We start from the raw sequence: 26368 nt of genomic DNA, 5'->3' as shown, positions 1-26368 counted from the left end.
AAGTATAATTATGTTTATAGATTATATGATATCTGTTGTTGTGTTCCCTAATTTGAGTGACCTGGACATAATCTGGACTGTACATAAATGCTTATTTTGAAAATGTAATTTTGTTTATAAATTATATGCAATCTGTTGTGTTCCCTAATTTTTTTCTGTGTACATGAATGAAGGTGTGTGTTGCTGAGTCCGACTTGGACATTATCTGGACTGGACCTGCTTTAAAAAACCCTTTAAACAAATCTAATTTCAATGACAACCTGGTCTGTTGAAGATAAGGCCCTTTTTTAAAAAATAAAATAAAATAAGATAAATAAATAAAAAACATTTTCTTGGATAAAAAAGAAAGTAAAACAATATAAAAATAATTACATAAAAAATAGTAATTAATGAAAATGTTAGTGGACCAGCAGCCTATACAATCATGTTGTGTTCAGGGACTGTGTCCCTTGCAGATGTGTTGTCTATGTTGTGTTCAGGGACTGTGGCCCTTGCAGATGTGTTGTCTATGTTGTGTTCAGGGACTGTGTCCCTTGCAGATGTGTTGTCTATGTTGTGTTCAGGGACTGCGTCCCTTGCAGATGTGTTGTCTATGTTGTGTTCAGGGACTGTGTCCCTTGCAGATGTGTTGTCTATGTTGTGTTCAGGGACTGTGTCCCTTGCAGATGTGTTGTCTATGTTGTGTTCAGGGACTGCGTCCCTTGCAGATGTGTTGTCTATGTTGTGTTCAGGGACTGTGTCCCTTGCAGATGTGTTGTCTATGTTGTGGGAACCAGAATATTGGTAGCAGAAAGAAATAACCCCTTTTGTGTGAGTGGGTGTGGATGAGTGTGCATGGGGGAGGTTGTTTGGGTTGATGCACTGATTGAAATTGTATCTTGTGTTTTTTCCATGTAGATTTAGTTTTTAAAAAAAAAAAAAAAAAAATTTTTTTTTTTTTTTAGAACAGGCCCGCGGGCGACTCATCTGGTCCTTACGGGCGACCTGGTGCCCGCGGGCACCGCGTTGGTGACCCCTGGTCTATAGCCTAGCTAGCTATTTTCGAAAAGCGGACAACGAGAGGATACCAAAGGCAGCGTTAAGATGGACACCACCGGGAAAACGTAAGCCAGGGCGGCCAAAGAACACCTGGCGAAGAACAGTTGTACTTAAACAATACATGTAGCCCTCAAATCTCTCAATATTTTATACACTAACACTTGATCTTGTTGTTGATAACTTCCGCGTCTCTTTCTTAGTAGCGCGCAGGCTAAGCTAACTAGCAAGCCTAGCTAAGCCTGAGAAGCTTTAAAGTTCACTGAGACGAGTCTGACGCAAATAATACATTTTCGTTTTTTCACACGATATGCGAATAAGTAAAAATGCGTAAATGAAGGATTTAACGCCGACTTCCAAGCCACAACGCTCGTTAAATGCTTTTTCTGTCAATGCTGTGTTCGCTGTGAGCTGCTTTGTTTTCAACCAATTCCCGGTTGCTAGGGGATTGGTAGGCGGAAGTGACGTAGGTCCGCCCTCACCCATATGGCTCTTTCAACATTTTGGGTTGCCGACCCCTGAACTATGACAACACCTCCCCAAACTTGTCCCAATCATTTGTGCTGCAAAAATATTTGGTGTACCAATTATAGTTTTGATGCTAGTAACTTTTTATGGAGCTTGTTAAAATCGTATGTCGCTAATAACTTTCAAAATGTCACAGGTAGACCAACGTGTTTGGAGCACAAATGGAACTCCAACCATTGGGACAAGTTAGGGGAGACTTTGACATGCTTTTCAAAATTATGATTGATGAACTTATGATTAATAACTTGTTAGGACTATAAAAAAGATAAATTGTTAATAATGTCAAAACCGAAAAAGCAAAAAAGACCCGTTAATAAACTAAAAACCAAAAACTGTTTACAAATGTAGCACAAACAACTGGGAGTGGTTAGAGGGATTTAGACATGCTTGTAGCCGGGCTGCTTATGGATAATAACACATTCATTACATGTTAATAACATCAAAACATGAAGCGTTAATAACATAAAAAACAAATGTTTGCCGAACAAATGTAACACAAACTATTGGGACTGGTTAGTGAGCTTTGGAGCAGGTGGGAAACATCACTCAGGTCTAGGATGGAGCAGGACTGAAAGATCTGGATGAGGTTCTGCTGGTCCTGAAGACAACAATGGAGTCCTGAGAGGCGTTAAGAGGACTGACGCCATGTTGGACCAATAGGGAAGAGTTTTTAAGTCGTGTGGGTTCTACGGACTCCTGGACAAAGGCAAACTGGTTCTGGTCTGGTCAACATGCTACGGTTCTGCAGGTTCCCAGAAGGCCAACACGTTGCCGTGTGGAGCGCTTGCAGTTCCTGTTTCAATCGTGTGCTACCTTCACTGGGGGACATGGACAAGACCCATGTTGGTCGCGGTCCACATGGACAAGAACCCATGTTGGTCGCGGTCCACATGGACAAGACCCATGTTGGTCGCGGTCCACATGGACAAGACCCTTGTTGGTCATGGTACACATGGACAAGACCCTTGTTGGTCACGGTCCATGTTGGTCGTGGTCCACATGGACAAGACCCATGTTGGTCGCGGTCCACATGGACAAGACCCATGTTGGTCGCGGTACACATGGACAAGAACCCATGTTGGTCGCGGTCCACATGGACAAGACCCTTGTTGGTCACGGTCCATGTTGGTCACGGTCCACATGGACAAGACCCTTGTTGGTCATGGTACACATGGACAAGACCCTTGTTGGTCACGGTCCACATGGACAAGACCCTTGTTGGTCACGGTCCATGTTGGTCGCGGTCCACATGTACAAGACCCATGTTGGTCGCGGTCCACATGGACAAGACCCATGTTGGTCGCGGTCCACATGGACAAGAACCCATGTTGGTCGCGGTCCACATGGACAAGACCCTTGTTGGTCATGGTATACATGGACAAGACCCTTGTTGGTCACGGTCCACATGGACAAGACCCTTGTTGGTCACGGTCCATGTTGGTCACAGTCCACATTGACAAGACCCATATTGGTAACAGTCCACATGGACAAGACCCTTGTTGGTCACGGTCCATGTTGGTCGTGGTCCACATGGACAAGACCCATGTTGGTCGCAGTCCACCTTGACAAGACCTATGTTAGTCACAGTCCACATGGACAAGACTCATGTTGGTCGCGGTCCACAAGGACAAGACCCTTGCTGGTCACGGTCCATATGGACAATACCCTTGTTGGTCGCAATCCACATGGACAAGACCCATGTTAGTCGCGGTCCACATGGACAAGACCCTTGTTGGTCGCGGCCCACATGGACAAGACCTTTGGTGGTCACGGTCCATGTTGGTCGTGGCCCACATGGACAAGACCCATATTGGTCGCGGTCCACATGGACACGACCCTTGTTGGTCGCGGCCCACATGGACAAGACCTTTGGTGGTCACGGTCCATGTTGGTCGTGGCCCACATGGACAAGACCCATATTGGTCGCGGTCCACATGGACAAGACCCTTGTTTGTCGCGGCCCACATGGACAAGACCCTTGTTGGTCACGGTCCACATGGACAAGACCCTTGTTGGTCACGGTCCATGTTGGTTGCGGTCCACATGGACAAGACCCATGTTGGTCGAGGTTCGGTCCATGTTGGTCGCGATCCACATGCACAATACCATTGTTGGTCGCGATCCACATGGACAAGACCCTCGTTGGTCACAGTCTATGTTGGTCGCGGTCCACATGGACAAGACCCTCGTTGGTCACAGTCCATGTTGGTCGCCGTCCATATGGACAAGACCCTTGTTGGTCACAGTCCATGTTGGTCGACGTCCACATGGACAAGACCCTCGCTGGTCACAGTCCATGTTGGTCGCGGTCCACATGGACAAGACCTTTGTTGGTCACGGTCCATAGAGTCCAAGTTAGCGTCACAGCCTGTGTCTGCAGTCCTGGTTCCGATGAGGCCTGTACGAGTCCTGGTAAGGGTCCTCCTCCATCAGAGGCAGGTGGTCTCGGCTGTGCTGCGAGCCGGACGACAGGCGGTTGCTCCTCGTCCGCTCGTTGTGGAGGTTCTGGTCCGCCGGCATCAGGCCGCCACGCTCCACCGGGGCCAGTTCTCCGGTTGAACGGTTGCTGTTATGGTTCCTTTGGGCCTGTTGGACACACCTGAGATAAACGAGGACCGAGACTGGTCCTTGTCCTCTTTCTCAACCAACCTTTTACCTGTTCATACCTACTCGGAGTGGGCGGAGTCTGGCGCAGAAAACTGCCCCACGCCATCGCCAAGCTAACGATTTCTGGACTTTATGTACCGTATTTCCTTGAATAGCCGCAGGGGCGCTAATTAATTTAAAACCTCTTCTCACTCCTGCGGTTACCAAAAGCATGCGGAATGAGCAAGCATGCTCTAATTATTTTAAAACCTCTTCTCACTCCGGCGCATACCTTATCATTAAAAACACATTTAATAAAAAAAACGTTATTATGATCTTACCTTTACTTGTAGATGGGTCCATGTGCAGCTGCTTCTGATCAAAGGCAGTCTTTCTCATCTTTCTTCAATTTTAAAAGTCTCTGGAGATATTCCTTTAATTATTACCTCCTGCTTCGATTGAAAGTCCAGTTTAGAAAACGGTTTTATTTTAGATATGTAATCCTCCATGTTAAAAGTGCAAGCAAACAATTGCTGCATGCTTGCTGCTTGTTGTCTTCTTCTGCAGTACCTGTCTCCTGCAGTACTGGTAGTCGCAAGAAGGATCACTAGCGCCCTCTACCACCTGGAGGCGGGAGTCATTTAATGACTCATATTTGACCCGGCGGAAGTGCCAAGCATGCGCTAATTATTTTGCGAAACGAGTTTGACCCGGCTGTAATTCTAGGCAGGCGAATACTATATTCCCGGCGCCAATTCAAGGAAATACGGTATTCAAAGAAAAATACTAAACTGAACGTCGGTGACAAAATGCGAATATTTAGTTTGCATGTGACCGGATGTGGGCGTGGCACATGTGACCGGATATGGGCGTGGCCTGGCGCCAAACTTTGATCTGATGGTTCGCCGCAAAACACGAAACGTTAATAACTCGACTCCACAAGTTCATATCTTGATCATAATTGGTACACATGATGATGATGTCACCCTAAGTTGGCCTGTGGCTGGGTACCTATTCATGCCTATTCGTAGTGGGCGGAGCCTGGCGCCAAAAACTGCTACACACCATTTCCAATTAAACTGTCGTTTCTGCACTTTATGTAATCAGAGAATGTACTAAACTGATCGTCGATAATAAATTGTGAATCCATATTCTCTACGGCATGAGATGTGGGCGTGGCCTGGCGCCAAAAGTTGATTTGATGGTTCGATACAAAACACGAAACGTTGATAACTCGGCTCCACAAGTTTGGATCTTGATCATAATTGGTACTCATGATGATGATGTCACCCTGAATCGGTCTATGGCTCTGTACCTATTTATGCCTATTCGTAGTGGGCGGAGCCTGGTGGCGAAAACTGCACCTCGCCATCAAACTGCCTTTACTGACACGAGCCTTTGTTGTCAGAGTCCTAACATGGCCGGACGTGAATACGGACATCGCCCCCTTGTGGTGAAACATTAGAACAGTCGTAACTTCCTTTAAGATGTATATTTCTGAGGGCATATGCCAGCTGTCAACATGCTAAGGTTAGCATACAGTTAGCATGTGTCAAGTCATAGGACTGGAGCTTCAACAACGGACGTCCTCACCTGGAAGACGGCGGGATACGGCGAGAGCGCGGTGGAGCCCAGGTTGCGCCCCAGCAGGGGGTTGGGCGCGGCCCCGGGCGAGGCGTGCGTGGCCCTCCAGTACGACTCCAAGTACTCGGCCAGATGCTCGCAGGCGTCCTCCAGCTGGTTCTCGTCCAGGATGATGTCAAACATTTCCTGCAGGTGGACAAAGAGAGGAGGATGGAGGCTGGAGGATGGAGGCTGGAGGCTGGAGGATGGAGGATGGAGGATGGAGGATGGAGGCTGGAGGATGGAGGCTGGAGGCTGGAGGATGGAGGATGGAGGATGGAGGATGGAGGCTGGAGGATGGAGGATGGAGGATGGAGGCTGGAGGATGGAGGATGGAGGATGGAGGCTGGAGGCTGGAGGATGGAAGATGGAGGATGGAAGATGGAGGCTGGAGGATGGAGGATGGAGGATGGAGGCTGGAGGATGGAGGCTGGAGGCTGGAGGATGGAGGATGGAGGATGGAGGATGGAGGCTGGAGGATGGAGGATGGAGGCTGGAGGATGGAGGATGGAGGCTGGAGGCTGGAGGATGGAAGATGGAGGATGGAGGATGGAGGATGGAGGCTGGAGGATGGAGGATGGAGGCTGGAGGATGGAGGATGGAGGCTGGAGGATGGAGGCTGGAGGATGGAGGATGGAGGATGGAGGATGGAGGCTGGAGGATGGAGGCTGGAGGCTGGAGGATGGAGGATGGAGGATGGAGGCTGGAGGATGGAGGATGGAGGCTGGAGGATGGAGGATGGAGGTTGGAGGCTGGAGGATGGAAGATGGAGGATGGAGGATGGAGGATGGAGGATGGAGGATGGAGGATGGAGGCTGGAGGATGGAGGATGGAGGCTGGAGGCTGGAGGATGGAAGATGGAGGATGGAGGATGGAGGATGGAGGATGGAGGATGGAGGATGGAGAATGGAGGCTGGAGGATGGAGGATGGAGGATGGAGGCTGGAGGATGGAGGCTGGAGGATGGAGGATGGAGGCTGGAGACTGGAGGATGGAGGATGGAGGATGGAGGATGGAGGATGGAGGATGGAGGCTGGAGGATGGAGGCTGGAGGCTGGAGGATGGAGGCTGGAGGATGGAGGCTGGAGGCTGGAGGCTGGAGGATGGAGGATGGAGGCTGGAGGATGGAGGCTGGAGGATGGAGGATGGAGGCTGGAGGATGGAGGCTGGAGGATGGAGGATGGAGGATGGAGGATGGAGGATGGAGGATGGAGGATGGAGGCTGGAGGATGGAGGATGGAGGCTGGAGGATGGAGGATGGAGGATGGAGGATGGAGGCTGGAGGATGGAGGATGGGGGATGGAGGCTGGAGGCCGGCTCATGCTGGCGAGGGAAAGAAGCAAAGTCCACTCACCGGCGGACACTGGGAAAGCTTCTCGGCCGCCACTAGCTGCACGTTCAGGTGTTTGCTTTGAGACTTGCCTCGAGACTTGATCAGACGCTGCAGGACCTGCAGGTGTCACACATTGACGTCTTTTGTGTTCAACAAAACACACTTAAAACACTTTTAAAATACCACTAAAAGTCTCAGGGATCAACGCTTAAATACCTGTAAATGTTTATTATTTTATTTTACTTCGCTTGCTTTATGCTCTTTTTAATCAAAGTAAACATTGTTTATAACACACAAAATATGCAATTGTTCCCCCCCAAAATTTCCAAATATAATATTTGATGTGAAGTAATTGGAGCCTTAATTAAGTCAATATTTTAAAACAACATTGATTTTGATTCATTATTATTTTTTAAGCAAATAGTTTTAAAAAAAGGGTCCCACTCAGAAAAGTGTTCAAATATATTATTGTATTTATTTGTGTCTTACTTTCAACGCTAAAATCTCGAGATCAACTTCAGATCTAATTGTTGATTATAAGTTTTAACGATTTTTTGTTTTGGTTTTATGCCTTTTTTGTCATATAAAACGTTTGTTTTTTTATGGCAAAAACACAAAATATGCAATTTCCCCCCCAAAAAATATTTCAAAATATAATAATTTGATGTGAAGTAATCTGAGCCTTAAATAAGTCAATAATTCATAACAACATTGATTTTGATTCATTATTATTTTTAGGCAAAAACGGTTTTAAAAAAACAACACTAAAATTCTTAGGGATCAAAAGGGTCAAAGTGTAAAAAATAAGTCAAATGTTTTTTTTACTTTCAATGTATGTATATATAAATATAGATATATATATATATATATATATAGATATCCCTGCCTTCTGCCCGAATGCAGCTGAGATAGGCTCCAGCGCCCCTCGCAACCCCAAAAGGGACAAGCGGTAGAAAATGGATGGATGGATATTCTGGTTGGTTGTACTTTTTGTTGGATAACCTGGTTCAGTTTTTTTCTTATTGGACCAGCTTGGTTCTGGTTGCTTTTTAAGGCAAAAACCCAAAATATGTAATATTTTCTCCCCAAAATGTGTGAAAGTGTAATATTTGATGTGAAGTCATTGGAGCCTTAAATAAGTCAATATTCTAAAACAACATTGATTTTGATTCATTATTATTTTTTAAGCAAATAGTTTTAAAAAAAGGGTCCCACTCAGAAAAGTGTTAAAACATATTATTTTATTTATTTGTGTCTTACTTTCAACGCTAAAATCTCGAGATCAACTTCAGATCTAATTGTTGATTATAAGTTTTAACGATTTTTTGTTTTGGTTTTATGCCTTTTTTGTCATATAAAACTTTGTTTTTTTATGGCAAAAACACAAAATATGCAATTTCCCCCCCAAAAAATATTTCAAAATATAATAATTTGATGTGAAGTAATCTGAGCCTTGAATAAGTCAATAATTCATAACAACATTGATTTTGATTCATTATTATTTTTAGGCAAAAACGGTTTTAAAAAAACAACACTAAAATTCTTAGGGATCAAAAGGGTCAAAGTATAAAAAATAAGTCAAATGTTTTTTTTACTTTCAATGTATGTATATATATATATATAGATATAGATATATATATAGATATCCCCGCCTTCCGCCCGAATGCAGCTGAGATAGGCTCCAGCACCCCCGCGACCCCAAAAGGGACAAGCGGTAGAAAATGGATGGATGGATATTCTGGTTGGTTGTACTTTTTGTTGGGTAACCTGGTTCAGTTTTTTTCTTATTGGACCAACTTGGTTCTGGTTGCTTTTTAAGGCAAAAACCCAAAATATGCAATATTTTCTCCCCAAAATATGTGAAAGTGTAATATTTGATGTGAAGTCATTGGAGCCTTAAATAAGTCAATATTTTAAAACATTGATTTTGATTCATTATTATTTATGAGCAATGACAGCTTTAAAACAATCCCACTCAAATTGTCAGGGGTCCAAAAGGGTCCCACTCATAAAAATGTTAAAATATATAATTGTTTTTATTTGTGTCTTACTTTCAACGCTTAAATCTCTAAATCAACTTCAGATCTAATTGTTTATAAGTTTTAATGATTTGTTTTGGTTTTATGCCTTTTTTGTCATCCATCCATGCATCCATTTTCTACCGCTTGTCCCATTCGGGGTCATATAAAGCTTGAATTCTGGTGGGTTGTACTTTGTGTTGGATCAAGCTGGTTCTGGTCCCACCTTGGGCGAGGACACTTTGACGTGGATGATGATGGGCGCCAGGGAGGTCTTGAGGAGCTGAGCCGGGTGGTTGATGGTGTCGGCGTCCAGAACCACCAGCTGCAGGGAGCGGGCCAGCTCAAAGATGCGCTCGATCTCGCTCTGCACCTCCGCTGCAAGGACACACACACACACACACACACACACACACACACACACACACACACACACACACACACACACACACACACACACACACACACACACACGGGTGACATTAGTGTGGCAAACACGTGCACTACGTGCACATGCTTACCAAGGCTGCAGCTGACGGTGGACCTCTCAATGACGGCCCGCTTCCCGGGGTTGTTGAGCAGCGACCTCTTGGCCAGCGATATGTCGGCAGTCACCCGGGTGATGGAGACCCTGCAAGCACCAGAGGACCAGGTGTCACTAGGTGTCACCAGGTGTCACCATGTGTCCCCGGCGTGTGACGGCGGCGGCGTGACGCTCACCTGCCATCAAACCTGTGCTTAAGGAAGTCGAAGAGCGCCTTCTGCATCATGTCCGTCACCTGGCGGCAGAGAGCGGGAGACGGCGTGTTGGAGAAGGTCCATGGTATTCAATGGGGTGTGACACAGAGTCTAAGACCTTCTCCAGCGTGGTGGAGAACGTCCATGGTGCTCAGTGGGGTGTGACACAGAGTCTAAGACCTTCTCCAGAGTGTTGGAGAAGGTCCATGGTGCTCAGTGGGGTGTGACACAGAGTCTAAGACCTTCTCCAGAGTGTTGGAGAAGGTCCATGGTGCTCAGTGGGGTGTGACACAGAGTCTAAGACCTTCTCCAGAGTGTTGGAGAAGGTCCATGGTGCTCAGTGGGATGTGACACAGAGTCTAAGACCTTCTCCAGCGTGGTGGAGAACGTCCATGGTGCTCAGTGGGGTGTGACACAGAGTCTAAGACCTTCTCCAGAGTGTTGGAGAAGGTCCATGGTGCTCAGTGGGGTGTGACACAGAGTCTAAGACCTTCTCCAGAGTGTTGGAGAAGGTCCATGGTGCTCAGTGGGGTGTGACACAGAGTCTAAGACCTTCTCCAGAGTGTTGGAGAAGGTCCATGGTGCTCAGTGGGGTGTGACGCGGAGTCTAAGACCTTCTCCAGAGTGTTGGAGAATGTCCATGGTGCTCAGTGGGGTGTGACGCAGAGTCTAAGACCTTCTCCAGAGTGTTGGAGGAGGTCCATGGTGCTCAGTGGGGTGTGACACAGAGTCTAAGACCTTCTCCAGCGTGTTGGAGAAGGTCCATGGTGCTCAGTGGGGTGTGACACAGAGTCTAAGACCTTCTCCAGAGTGTTGGAGAAGGTCCATGGTGCTCAGTGGGGTGTGACGCGGAGTCTAAGACCTTCTCCAGAGTGTTGGAGAAGGTCCATGGTGCTCAGTGGGGTGTGACGCGGAGTCTAAGACCTTCTCCAGAGTGTTGGAGAAGGTCCATGGTGCTCAGTGGGGTGTGACGCAGAGTCTAAGACCTTCTCCAGAGTGTTGGAGGAGGTCCATGGTGCTCAGTGGGGTGTGACACAGAGTCTAAGACCTTCTCCAGCGTGTTGGAGAAGGTCCATGGTGCTCAGTGGGGTGTGACACAGAGTCTAAGATGTTTAGTGGGGTGTGACACAGAGAGTCTAAGACCTTCTCCTGCCAGGACCGCATGCAGAACAACTAAAGACTCATATTTGAGTCATCAATTTAAGTCTGAATGTTCTCAGTTGTCTGATAATAAACATTTTTATGGCCTTGATACATTCTAGGAGCCTGACATGTTGTTTGTTATCATGTACTTTCTCAAGTTTACATTTGTTATCATATATTTCCTCATGTTTACATGTATCATATATTATCTCCTGCTATGAGGTGGCTACTTGTCCATGGTGTACCCCGCCTTCCGCCCGATTGTAGCTGAGATAGGCTGCAGCGCTCCCCGCGACCCCAAAGGGAATAAGCGGTAGAAGATGGATGGATGGATATATTATCTCATGTTTACATTTGTTATCATGTTTTTTCTTTGTTCTGTCAATATTTGTAGTTGATACATTTTCCACAGCGCTCCTGGTCATGAGGGAGGCGCCCTGGTCCCCCCAACGTGTCCTGGGTCTTCCCTGTGGCCTCCTGCTAGCCGGACGTGGTCTAGGGTCCTCCCCAGGAGTTTTGCCGTGTTCCAAATGAAAATAAAAATAGATTGGTGGATTTAACACCACCTTTAATTCTGTCCACCTGTTTGTAGTTCTAAAAAACTACCAAGACGCACTTCCCCCAGACGGCTGTTACCATGGCAACGGCAGCAGAGGGAGGAGAGGACCGGCGATTCCATGACAACGGACTTTGGCACACCTTTGTCTGCACCCCCGAGAGTCCATTAGAACCTGGTCTGGGAGTCCTACCTCGTAACCTTTCAGGGACGGACCCACCAGGACCACCGGCCTCATGGAGGGGACCACGTCATAGGGGGGCCCCTGCTCAGCCTGCACACATCAAGGAAGTCCATCATGTCATGTCCACTACATCATCATCTTCTACATCACAGACCATGATGTCATGTCCACTACATCATCATCTTCTACATCACAGACCATGATGTCATGTCCACTACATCATCATCTTCTACATCAAAGTCCATGATGTCATGTCCACTACATCATCATCTTCTACATCACAGACCATGATGTCATGTCCACTACATCATCATCTTCTACATCAAAGTCCATCATGTCATGTCCACTACATCATCATCTTCTACATCACAGACCATGATGTCATGTCCACTACATCATCATCTTCTACATCAAAGTCCATGATGTCATGTCCACTACATCATCATCTTCTACATCAAAGTCCATCATGTCATGTCCAGTACATCATCATCTTCTACATCACAGACCATGATGTCATGTCCACTACATCATCATCTTCTACATCAAAGTCCATGATGTCATGTCCACTACATCATCATCTTCTACATCAAAGTCCATGATGTCATGTCCACTACATCATCATCTTCTACATCACAGACCATGATGTCATGTCCACTACGTCATCATCTTCTACATCACAGACCATGATGTCATGTCCACTACATCATCATCTTCTACATCAAAGTCCATGATGTCATGTCCACTACATCATCATCTTCTACATCAAAGTCCATGATGTCATGTCCACTACATCATCATCTTCTACATCAAAGTCCATGATGTCATGTCCACTACATCATCATCTTCTACATCAAAGTCCATGATGTCATGTCCAGTATGTCATCATCTTCTACATCAAAGTCCATGATGTCATGTCCACTACATCATCATCTTCTACATCAAAGTCCATGATGTCATGTCCAGTATGTCATCATCTTCTACATCAAAGTCCATGATGTCATGTCCACTACATCATCATCTTCTACATCAAAGTCCATGATGTCATGTCCAGTATGTCATCATCTTCTACATCAAAGTCCATGATGTCATGTCCACTACATCATCATCTTCTACATCAAAGTCCATGATGTCATGTCCACTACATCATCATCTTCTACATCAAAGTCCATGATGTCATGTCCACTACGTCATCATCTTCTACATCAAAGTCCATGATGTCATGTCCACTACATCATCATCTTCTACATCAAAGTCCATGATATCATGTCCACTACATCATCATCTTCTACATCAAAGTCCATGATGTCATGTCCACTACATCATCATCTTCTACATCAAAGTCCATGATGTCATGTCCACTACATCATCATCTTCTACATCAAAGTCCATGATGTCATGTCCACTACATCATCATCTTCTACATCAAAGTCCATGATGTCATGTCCACTACATCATCATCTTCTACATCAAAGTCCATGATGTAATGTCCACTACATCATCATCTTCTACATCAAAGTCCATGATGTCATGTCCACTACATCATCATCTTCTACATCAAAGTCCATGATGTCATGTCCACTACATCATCATCTTCTACATCAAAGTCCATGATGTCATGTCCACTACATCATCATCTTCTACATCAAAGTCCATGATGTCATGTCCACTACATCATCATCTTCTACATCAAAGTCCATGATGTCATGTCCAGTACATCATCATCTTCTACATCAAAGTCCATGATGTCATGTCCACTACATCATCATCTTCTACATCAAAGTCCATGATGTCATGTCCAGTACATCATCATCTTCTACATCAAAGTCCATGATGTCATGTCCACTACATCATCATCTTCTACATCAAAGTCCATGATGTCATGTCCAGTACATCATCATCTTCTACATCAAAGTCCATGATGTCATGTCCACTACATCATCATCTTCTACATCAAAGTCCATGATGTCATGTCCACTACATCATCATCTTCTACATCAAAGTCCATGATGTCATGTCCACTACATCATCATCTTCTACATCAAAGTCCATGACGTCATGTCCACTACATCATCATCTTCTACATCAAAGTCCATGATGTCATGTCCAGTACAAGTCATGTTCAGTCATGTTCAGTATAAGCCAAATTGGAACGTCGCAGAGATAATACTTGTTTATGATGACACATGTCACCTTCTATTGTGCAATGATTATTACCTATGTGTGTGTGTGCTTAGCTGTTGTGTAGCTGCTAGCTCCTATAGCCTATCCATCACTTGTGAGGTGCTGCAGGTGTCACATGTTTTAGTCTGTAGGTGAATTCAAAATGTAAAAGTGGACTCACCATTTTGAGTTTGTGCTTCCCTGCAGAAGAAGAAGAAGACTTGGTGATTAGACTTGGTGATTAGACTTGGTGATTAGACTTGGTGATTAGACTTGGTGATCAGACTTGGTGATTAGACTTGCTGATTAGACTTGCTGATTAGACTCGGTGATTAGACTTGGTGATTAGACTTGGTGATCAGACTTGGTGATTAGACTTGGTGATCAGACTTGGTGATTAGACTTGCTGATTAGACTTGGTGATTAGACTTGCTGATCAGACTTGGTTATCAGACTTGCTGATTAGACTTGGTGATTAGACTTGGTGATCAGACTTGGTGATTAGACTTGGTGATTAGACTTGGTGATTAGACTTGGTGATCAGACTTGGTGATTAGACTTGGTGATTAGACTTGGTGATTAGACTTGGTGATCAGACTTAGTGATCAGACTTGGTGATTAGACTTGCTGATTAGACTTGGTGATTAGACTTGCTGATCAGACTTGGTTATCAGACTTGCTGATTAGACTTGGTGATTAGACTTGCTGATTAGACTTGGTGATCAGACTTGGTGATCAGACTTGGTGATTAGACTTGGTGATTAGACTTGGTGATCAGACTTGGTGATCAGACTTGGTGATCAGACTTGGTGATTAGACTTGGTGATCAGACTTGGTGATCAGACTTGGTGATCAGACTTGGTGATCAGACTTGGTGATCAGACTTGGTGATTAGACTTGGTGATCAGACTTGGTGATCAGACTTGGTGATTAGACTTGGTGATTAGACTTGGTGATTAGACTTGGTGATCAGACTTGCTGATTAGACTTGCTGATTAGACTTGCTGATTAGACTTGCTGATCAGACTTGGTGATTAGACTTGGTGATTAGACTTGGTGATTAGACTTAGTGATTAGACTTGGTGATTAGACTTGGTGATCAGACTTGGTGATTAGACTTGGTGATCAGACTTGGTGATCAGACTTGGTGATTAGACTTGCTGATTAGACTTGCTGATTAGACTTGGTGATTAGACTTGCTGATTAGACTTGCTGATCAGACTTGCTGATCAGACTTGCTGATTAGACTTGCTGATTAGACTTGGTGATTAGACTTGGTGATCAGACTTGGTGATCAGACTTGGTGATCAGTCTTGGTGATTAGACTTGGTGATCAGACTTGGTGATTAGACTTGCTGATCAGACTTGGTGATCAGACTTGGTGATCAGACTTGGTGATCAGACTTGGTGATCAGACTTGGTGATTAGACTTGGTGATTAGACTTGGTGATTAGACTTGGTGATCAGACTTGGTGATTAGACTTGGTGATCAGACTTGGTGATCAGACTTGGTGATTAGACTTGGTGATTAGACTTGCTGATCAGACTTGGTGATTAGACTTGGTGATTAGACTTGGTGATTAGACTTGTTGATTAGACTTGGTGATCAGACTTGGTGATTAGACTTGGTGATTAGACTTGGTGATTAGACTTGGTGATTAGACTTGGTGATTAAACTTGCTGATCAGACTTGGTGATCAGACTTGGTGATCAGACTTGGTGATCAGACTTGGTGATCAGACTTGGTGATCAGACTTGGTGATTAGACTTGGTGATTAGACTTGGTGATTAAACTTGCTGATCAGACTTGGTGATCAGACTTGGTGATCAGACTTGGTGATCAGACTTGGTGATTAGACTTGGTGATCAGACTTGGTGATCAGACTTGGTGATCAGACTTGGTGATCAGACTTGGTGATTAGACTTGGTGATTAGACTTGGTGATTAAACTTGCTGATCAGACTTGGTGATCAGACTTGGTGATCAGACTTGGTGATCAGACTTGGTGATTAGACTTGGTGTCCAATCCCAGGAGAGCAGGTGGACTCACCTGCAAGGTTGGCATTGCTCTTAAAGGGAGCTGACACCATGTCTCCCAGACTGGAGGAGGAGTTCCTAGGTTTAGAAAGGCAGCGTTTAGCCAACCTCTCCCTGATTGGCTGGTTAGCATGTTAGCCCCGCCCCCTCCTCACCCTCTCTTCTGCTCCTGCTGCACTCGCATGTTCTCCAGCTTCAGAGGACTTGGAATGAAGCCCAGCTCACTTCCTTCCTTCACCTGACGCCCCATCCACCACTCCTTGTTGTACTTCTGCCACGTGTCACACGCTCACTCACTCATGTGTCACACACTATCTTAGTGTCACACTTCATGTGTCACACACTATCTTAGTGTCACACTTCATGTGTCACACACTATCTTAGTGTCACACTTCATGTGTCACACACTATCTTAGTGTCACACTTCATGTGTCACACACTATCTTAGTGTCACACTTCATGTGTCACACACTATCTTAGTGTCACACTTCATGTGTCACACACTATCTTAGTGTCACACTTCATGTGTCACACACTATCTTAGTGTCACACACTATCTTAGTGTCACACTTCATGTGTCACACACTATCTTAGTGTCACACTTCATGTGTCACACACTATCTTAGTGTCACACTTCATGTGTCACACACTATCTTAGTGTCACACACTATCTTAGTGTCACACTTCATGTGTCACACACTATCTTAGTGTCACACTTCATGTGTCACACACTATCTTAGTGTCACACTTCATGTGTCACACACTATCTTAGTGTCACACTTCATGTGTCACACACTATCTTAGTGTCACACTTCATGTGTCACACACTATCTTAGTGTCACACTTCATGTGTCACACACTATCTTAGTGTCACACACTATCTTAGTGTCACACTTCATGTGTCACACTTCATGTGTCACACACTATCTTAGTGTCACACTTCATGTGTCACACTTCATGTGTCACACACTATCTTAGTGTCACACTTCATGTGTCACACTTCATGTGTCACACACTATCTTAGTGTCACACTTCATGTGTCACACTTCATGTGTCACACACTATCTTAGTGTCACACTTCATGTGTCACACTTCATGTGTCACACACTATCTTAGTGTCACACTTCATGTGTCACACTTCATGTGTCACACACTATCTTAGTGTCACACTTCATGTGTCACACACTATCTTAGTGTCACACTTCATGTGCCACACACTATCTTAGTGTCACACTTCATGTGTCACACACTATCTTAGTGTCACACTTCATGTGTCACACTTCATGTGTCACACACTATCTTAGTGTCACACTTCATGTGTCACACACTATCTTAGTGTCACACTTCATGTGCCACACACTATCTTAGTGTCACACTTCATGTGTCACACACTATCTTAGTGTCACACTTCATGTGTCACACTTCATGTGTCACACACTATCTTAGTGTCACACTTCATGTGTCACACTTCATGTGTCACACACTATCTTAGTGTCACACTTCATGTGTCACACTTCATGTGTCACACACTATCTTAGTGTCACACTTCATGTGTCACACACTATCTTAGTGTCACACTTCATGTGTCACACTTCATGTGTCACACACTATCTTAGTGTCACACTTCATGTGTCACACGCTCACTCATGTGTCACACACTATCTTAGTGTCACACTTTATGTGTCACACACTATCTTAGTGTCACACTTCATGTGTCACACGCTCACTCATGTGTCACACACTATCTTAGTGTCACACTTTATGTGTCACACACTATCTTAGTGTCACACTTTATATGTCACACACTATCTTAGTGTCACACACTATCTTAGTGTCACACTTCATGTGTCACACACTATCTTAGTGTCACACTTCATGTGTCACACACTATCTTAGTGTCACACTTCATGTGTCACACACTATCTTAGTGTCACACTTCATGTGTCACACACTATCTTAGTGTCACACTTCATGTGTCACACACTATCTTAGTGTCACACTTCATGTGTCACACGCGCAGTCATGTGTCACACACTATGTTAGTGTCACACTTCATGTGTCACACGCTCAGTCATGTGTCACACTTCATGTGTCACACTTCATGTGTCACACGCTCAGTCATGTGTCACACTTCATGTGTCACACGCTCAGTCATGTGTCACACTTCATGTGTCACACGCTCAGTCATGTGTCACACTTCATGTGTCACACGCTCAGTCATGTGTCACACTTCATGTGTCACACGCTCAGTCATGTGTCACACTTCATGTGTCACACGCTCAGTCATGTGTCACACTTCATGTGTCACACGCTCAGTCATGTGTCACACTTTATGTGTCACACGCTCAGTCATGTGTCACACTTTATGTGTCACATGCTCAGTCACGTGTCACACTTCATGTGTCACACACTCAGTCATGTGTCACACGCTCAGTCATGTGTCACACGCTCAGTCATGTGTCACACGCTCAGTCATGTGTCACACACTCAGTCAAGTGTCACACGCTCAGTCATGTGTCACACGCTCAGTCACGTGTCACACGCTCAGTCACGTGTCACCTGCTCAGTCATGTGTCACACTTCATGTGTCACACGCTCAGTCATGTGTCACACTTCATGTGTCACACGCTCAGTCACGTGTCGCATGCTCAGTCATGTGTCACACTTCATGTGTCACACGCTCAGTCACGTGTCACATGCTCAGTCATGTGTCACACTTCATGTGTCACACGCTCAGTCATGTGTCACACTTCATGTGTCACACACTACGTTAGTGTGACACATGAAGTGTGTCCTGAGACTAGGCTAGTGTTACAAGATAAGATTACTGGTGACAACAACAACAAACAGGTACGTCACACAGGTGACAACACAGGTGACACACAGGTGACAACAACGACAAGCAGGTACGTCACACAGGTGACAACACAGGTGACACACAGGTGACAACAACAACAAGCAGGTACGTCACACAGGTGACAACACAGGTGACACACAGGTGACAACAACAAGAAGCAGGTGCGTCACACAGGTGTGTGACTTACTGACATCATCTTGGCATTTGCATAATTGGCCATGCCGCATGTACATTTAAGAGAAACAATGTTGTGGGACACAAAAAGCGAGAACGAGTGAGTTTAAGTTGACAACACTTTGGACCGGCGGACTGACGTCGACCTAAGCAGTTGTCGACATTAAACGGTTGTTGGCAGATGCGGATGACGGCTGAAGCGGTTGTCAGGAGAAGTGGTTGTCAACATAAACTAAGCAATAGTCGACAGAAACGGCTGTCAAGCAGATGATAGCAGATGTTGTTGTCGACAAAAGTGTTATCAGCATGAGTGGATGTCAACATAAGCAAATGTTAACTAAGCGTTTGTCTGCAGAAGAGGATGACGCCGTTTGTGGTTGCCCACATAAATGGGTGTCGACATAAGCGGTTCGTCGGCAGAGGTGGTTGTCAACATAAATGGGTGTCGACATAAGCAGTTATCGGCCGAAGCGGTTGGTGTCACAGGTGGGTGTCGACATAAACAGTTGTCGGTGGAAGCAACTGGCAGCAGAAGCGGATGACGACGTAAGCGGTTGTCTGCAAAAGTGGTTGTTAATATAAAGGGGTGTCAACATGAGCGGTTGTCGGCAGGAGTGGTTGTCAACATTAAAGGGTGTGGACATAAGCAGTTGTTGGCAGAAGCAATTGACGGCAGAAGCGGATTATGACATAAGCGGTTGTCATCAGAAGCGGTTGTTCATATAAAGGGGTGTCAACATGAGCGGTTATCGGCAGAAGTGGTTGTCAACATTAAAGGGTGTGGACATAAGCAGTTGTTGGCAGAAGCAATTGACGGCAGAAGCGGATTATGACATAAGCGGTTGTCATCAGAAGTGGTTGTTCATATAAAGGGGTGTCAACATAAGCGGTTGTCGGCGGAAGCTGTTGACGGCAGAATCGGATGACGACATCAGCGGTTGCCGGCAGAAGTGGTTGTAAATATAAAGGGGTGTCAACATAAGCGGTTGTTGGCAGAAGTGGTTGTCAACATAAATGGGTGTCGCCACAAGCAGTTGTCGGCGGAAGCGATTGACGGCAGAAGCGGATGATGACATAAGCGGTTATCAACGGAAGTGGTTGTTAATATAAAGGGGTGTCGACATAAGCGGTTGTCGGCGGAAGCGGTTGACGGCAGAATCGGATGACGGCATAAGCGGTTGCCGGCAGAAGTGGTTGTTAATATAAAGGGGTGTCAACATAAGCGATTTTCGCCAGAAGTGGTTGTTAACATAAATGGGTGTCGAAATAAGCGGTTGTCATCAGAAACGGCTGTCGACATAAGCGGACATTGGCAGAAGCGGTTGTTGTCACAGGTGGGAGTCGACATAAGCGGTTGTTGGTGGAAGTGGTTGTTAGCATAAAGGGGTGTCAACATAAGCTGTTGTCGACATAAGCAGGCTCCACTGTCACTCCAAAAGGCAGTAGATTGTGGTGTTGGATTGTGTCCATGAGTCATGTTTACGCAGAAATGATAGTCAAACACACACACACTCTCTCACACTCACACACACACATACACACTCACACACACACATACACACTCACACACATACACACACTCACACACACACACACATACACACTCACACACATACACACACTCACACACATACACACACTCACACACATGGACACACACACACTCACACACACACACACACACATGGACACACACACACTCACACACTCACACACACTCTCTCACACTCACACACACTCTCTCACACTCACACACACTCTCTCACACACACACACACTCTCTCACACTCACACACACTCTCTCACACACACACACACACACATACACACTCACACACATACACACACTCACACACACACACACTCTCTCACACTCACACACACTCTCTCACACTCACACACACTCTCTCACACTCACACACACTCTCTCACACACACACACACACACATACACACTCACACACATACACACACTCACACACACACACACATACACACTCACACACATACACACACTCACACACATACACACACTCACACACATGGACACACACACACTCACACACACACACACACACATGGACACACACACACTCACACACTCACACACACTCTCTCACACTCACACACACACATACACACTCACACACACACATACACACTCACACACATACACACACTCACACACACACACACATACACACTCACACACATACACACACTCACACACATACACACACTCACACACATGGACACACACACACTCACACACACACACACACACATGGACACACACACACTCACACACTCACACACACTCTCTCACACTCACACACACTCTCTCACACTCACACACACTCTCTCACACACACACACACACACTCTCTCACACTCACACACACTCTCTCACACACACACACACACACATACACACTCACACACATACACACACTCACACACACACACACTCTCTCACACTCACACACACTCTCTCACACTCACACACACTCTCTCACACTCACACACACTCTCTCACACACACACACACACACATACACACTCACACACATACACACACTCACACACACACACACATACACACTCACACACATACACACACTCACACACATACACACACTCACACACATGGACACACACACACTCACACACACACACACACACATGGACACACACACACTCACACACTCACACACACTCTCTCACACTCACACACACTCTCTCACACTCACACACACTCTCTCACACACACACACACTCTCTCACACTCACACACACTCTCTCACACACACACACACACACACATACACACTCACACACATACACACACTCACACACACACACACTCTCTCACACTCACACACACTCTCTCACACACACACACACACACATACACACTCACACACATACACACACTCACACACACACACACATACACACTCACACACATACACACACTCACACACACACACACATACACACTCACACACATACACACACTCACACACATACACACACTCACACACACACACACATGGACACACACACACTCACACACACACACACACACATGGAGACACACACACTCACACACACTCTCTCACACTCACACACACTCTCTCACACACACACACACACACACATACACACTCACACACATACACACACTCACACACACACACACATGGACACACACACACACACTCACACACACACACACACATGGACACACACACGGACACACACGGACACTCACACACACTCTCTCACACTCACACACACTCTCTCACACTCACACACACTCTCTCACACACACACACACACACATACACACTCACACACATACACACACTCACACACACACACACATACACACTCACACACACACATACACACTCACACACATACACACACTCACACACACACACACATACACACTCACACACATACACACACTCACACACATACACACACTCACACACATGGACACACACACACTCACACACACACACACACACATGGACACACACACACTCACACACTCACACACACTCTCTCACACTCACACACACTCTCTCACACTCACACACACTCTCTCACACACACACACACTCTCTCACACTCACACACACTCTCTCACACACACACACACACACATACACACTCACACACATACACACACTCACACACACACACACTCTCTCACACTCACACACACTCTCTCACACTCACACACACTCTCTCACACTCACACACACTCTCTCACACACACACACACACACATACACACTCACACACATACACACACTCACACACACACACACATACACACTCACACACATACACACACTCACACACATACACACACTCACACACATGGACACACACACACTCACACACACACACACACACATGGACACACACACACTCACACACTCACACACACTCTCTCACACTCACACACACACATACACACTCACACACACACATACACACTCACACACATACACACACTCACACACACACACACATACACACTCACACACATACACACACTCACACACATACACACACTCACACACATGGACACACACACACTCACACACACACACACACACATGGACACACACACACTCACACACTCACACACACTCTCTCACACTCACACACACTCTCTCACACTCACACACACTCTCTCACACACACACACACACACTCTCTCACACTCACACACACTCTCTCACACACACACACACACACATACACACTCACACACATACACACACTCACACACACACACACTCTCTCACACTCACACACACTCTCTCACACTCACACACACTCTCTCACACTCACACACACTCTCTCACACACACACACACACACATACACACTCACACACATACACACACTCACACACACACACACATACACACTCACACACATACACACACTCACACACATACACACACTCACACACATGGACACACACACACTCACACACACACACACACACATGGACACACACACACTCACACACTCACACACACTCTCTCACACTCACACACACTCTCTCACACTCACACACACTCTCTCACACACACACACACTCTCTCACACTCACACACACTCTCTCACACACACACACACACACACATACACACTCACACACATACACACACTCACACACACACACACTCTCTCACACTCACACACACTCTCTCACACACACACACACACACATACACACTCACACACATACACACACTCACACACACACACACATACACACTCACACACATACACACACTCACACACACACACACATACACACTCACACACATACACACACTCACACACATACACACACTCACACACACACACACATGGACACACACACACTCACACACACACACACACACATGGAGACACACACACTCACACACACTCTCTCACACTCACACACACTCTCTCACACACACACACACACACACATACACACTCACACACATACACACACTCACACACACACACACATGGACACACACACACACACTCACACACACACACACACATGGACACACACACGGACACACACGGACACTCACACACACTCTCTCACACTCACACACACTCTCTCACACTCACACACACTCTCTCACACACACACACACACACATACACACTCACACACATACACACACTCACACACACACACACATACACACTCACACACACACATACACACTCACACACATACACACACTCACACACACACACACATACACACTCACACACATACACACACTCACACACATACACACACTCACACACATGGACACACACACACTCACACACACACACACACACATGGACACACACACACTCACACACTCACACACACTCTCTCACACTCACACACACTCTCTCACACTCACACACACTCTCTCACACACACACACACTCTCTCACACTCACACACACTCTCTCACACACACACACACACACATACACACTCACACACATACACACACTCACACACACACACACTCTCTCACACTCACACACACTCTCTCACACTCACACACACTCTCTCACACTCACACACACTCTCTCACACACACACACACACACATACACACTCACACACATACACACACTCACACACACACACACATACACACTCACACACATACACACACTCACACACATACACACACTCACACACATGGACACACACACACTCACACACACACACACACACATGGACACACACACACTCACACACTCACACACACTCTCTCACACTCACACACACACATACACACTCACACACACACATACACACTCACACACATACACACACTCACACACACACACACATACACACTCACACACATACACACACTCACACACATACACACACTCACACACATGGACACACACACACTCACACACACACACACACACATGGACACACACACACTCACACACTCACACACACTCTCTCACACTCACACACACTCTCTCACACTCACACACACTCTCTCACACACACACACACTCTCTCACACTCACACACACTCTCTCACACACACACACACACACATACACACTCACACACATACACACACTCACACACACACACACTCTCTCACACTCACACACACTCTCTCACACTCACACACACTCTCTCACACTCACACACACTCTCTCACACACACACACACACACATACACACTCACACACATACACACACTCACACACACACACACATACACACTCACACACATACACACACTCACACACATACACACACTCACACACATGGACACACACACACTCACACACACACACACACACATGGACACACACACACTCACACACTCACACACACTCTCTCACACTCACACACACACATACACACTCACACACACACATACACACTCACACACATACACACACTCACACACACACACACATACACACTCACACACATACACACACTCACACACATACACACACTCACACACATGGACACACACACACTCACACACACACACACACACATGGACACACACACACTCACACACTCACACACACTCTCTCACACTCACACACACTCTCTCACACTCACACACACTCTCTCACACACACACACACACACTCTCTCACACTCACACACACTCTCTCACACACACACACACACACATACACACTCACACACATACACACACTCACACACACACACACTCTCTCACACTCACACACACTCTCTCACACTCACACACACTCTCTCACACTCACACACACTCTCTCACACACACACACACACACATACACACTCACACACATACACACACTCACACACACACACACATACACACTCACACACACTCACACACATACACACACTCACACACATGGACACACACACACTCACACACACACACACACACATGGACACACACACACTCACACACTCACACACACTCTCTCACACTCACACACACTCTCTCACACACACACACACACACACATACACACTCACACACATACACACACTCACACACACACACACTCTCTCACACTCACACACACTCTCTCACACACACACACACACACATACACACTCACACACATACACACACTCACACACACACACACATACACACTCACACACATACACACACTCACACACACACACACATACACACTCACACACATACACACACTCACACACATACACACACTCACACACACACACACATGGACACACACACACTCACACACACACACACACACATGGACACACACACACTCACACACACTCTCTCACACTCACACACACTCTCTCACACACACACACACACACACA

General features: G+C 45.9%; 1 protein-coding gene across 5 annotated transcripts in view; it reads right to left on the bottom strand.

Moving 5' to 3' along the window:
- cacnb4a (calcium channel, voltage-dependent, beta 4a subunit) overlaps window positions 1-26368 on the bottom strand; it is a 50536-nt gene that overhangs the window by 5823 nt on the left and 18345 nt on the right. The window contains exons 5-14 of one of the 5 annotated variants that reach the window (XR_009828251.1): window positions 16096-16211; window positions 15954-16018; window positions 14085-14104; window positions 11753-11833; window positions 9843-9901; window positions 9644-9753; window positions 9349-9500; window positions 7126-7221; window positions 5743-5919; window positions 2065-4149 (exon numbers count right to left, since the gene is read on the bottom strand). Coding sequence is in view for 4 of the 5 variants with exons in the window: in XM_062067395.1 (XP_061923379.1) it covers window positions 3925-4149; window positions 5743-5919; window positions 7126-7221; window positions 9349-9500; window positions 9644-9753; window positions 9843-9901; window positions 11753-11833; window positions 14085-14104; window positions 15954-16018; window positions 16096-16211 (1101 nt within the window). In the remaining variant the exon portion in view is untranslated. Of the gene's footprint in view, window positions 1-1025; window positions 4150-5742; window positions 5920-7125; window positions 7222-9348; window positions 9501-9643; window positions 9754-9842; window positions 9902-11752; window positions 11834-14084; window positions 14105-15953; window positions 16019-16095; window positions 16212-26368 lie in introns of those variants that run through there. The other 4 variants (XM_062067395.1, XM_062067396.1, XM_062067399.1 and 1 more) reach the window with 4 other exon arrangements.

Source organism: Entelurus aequoreus, linkage group LG13, assembly GCF_033978785.1.
Source record: "Entelurus aequoreus isolate RoL-2023_Sb linkage group LG13, RoL_Eaeq_v1.1, whole genome shotgun sequence".
Taxonomy (NCBI): domain Eukaryota; kingdom Metazoa; phylum Chordata; class Actinopteri; order Syngnathiformes; family Syngnathidae; genus Entelurus; species Entelurus aequoreus.
Note: the sequence above shows the minus strand (reverse complement) of the source record. Positions and strands in the feature narration are given on the sequence as shown.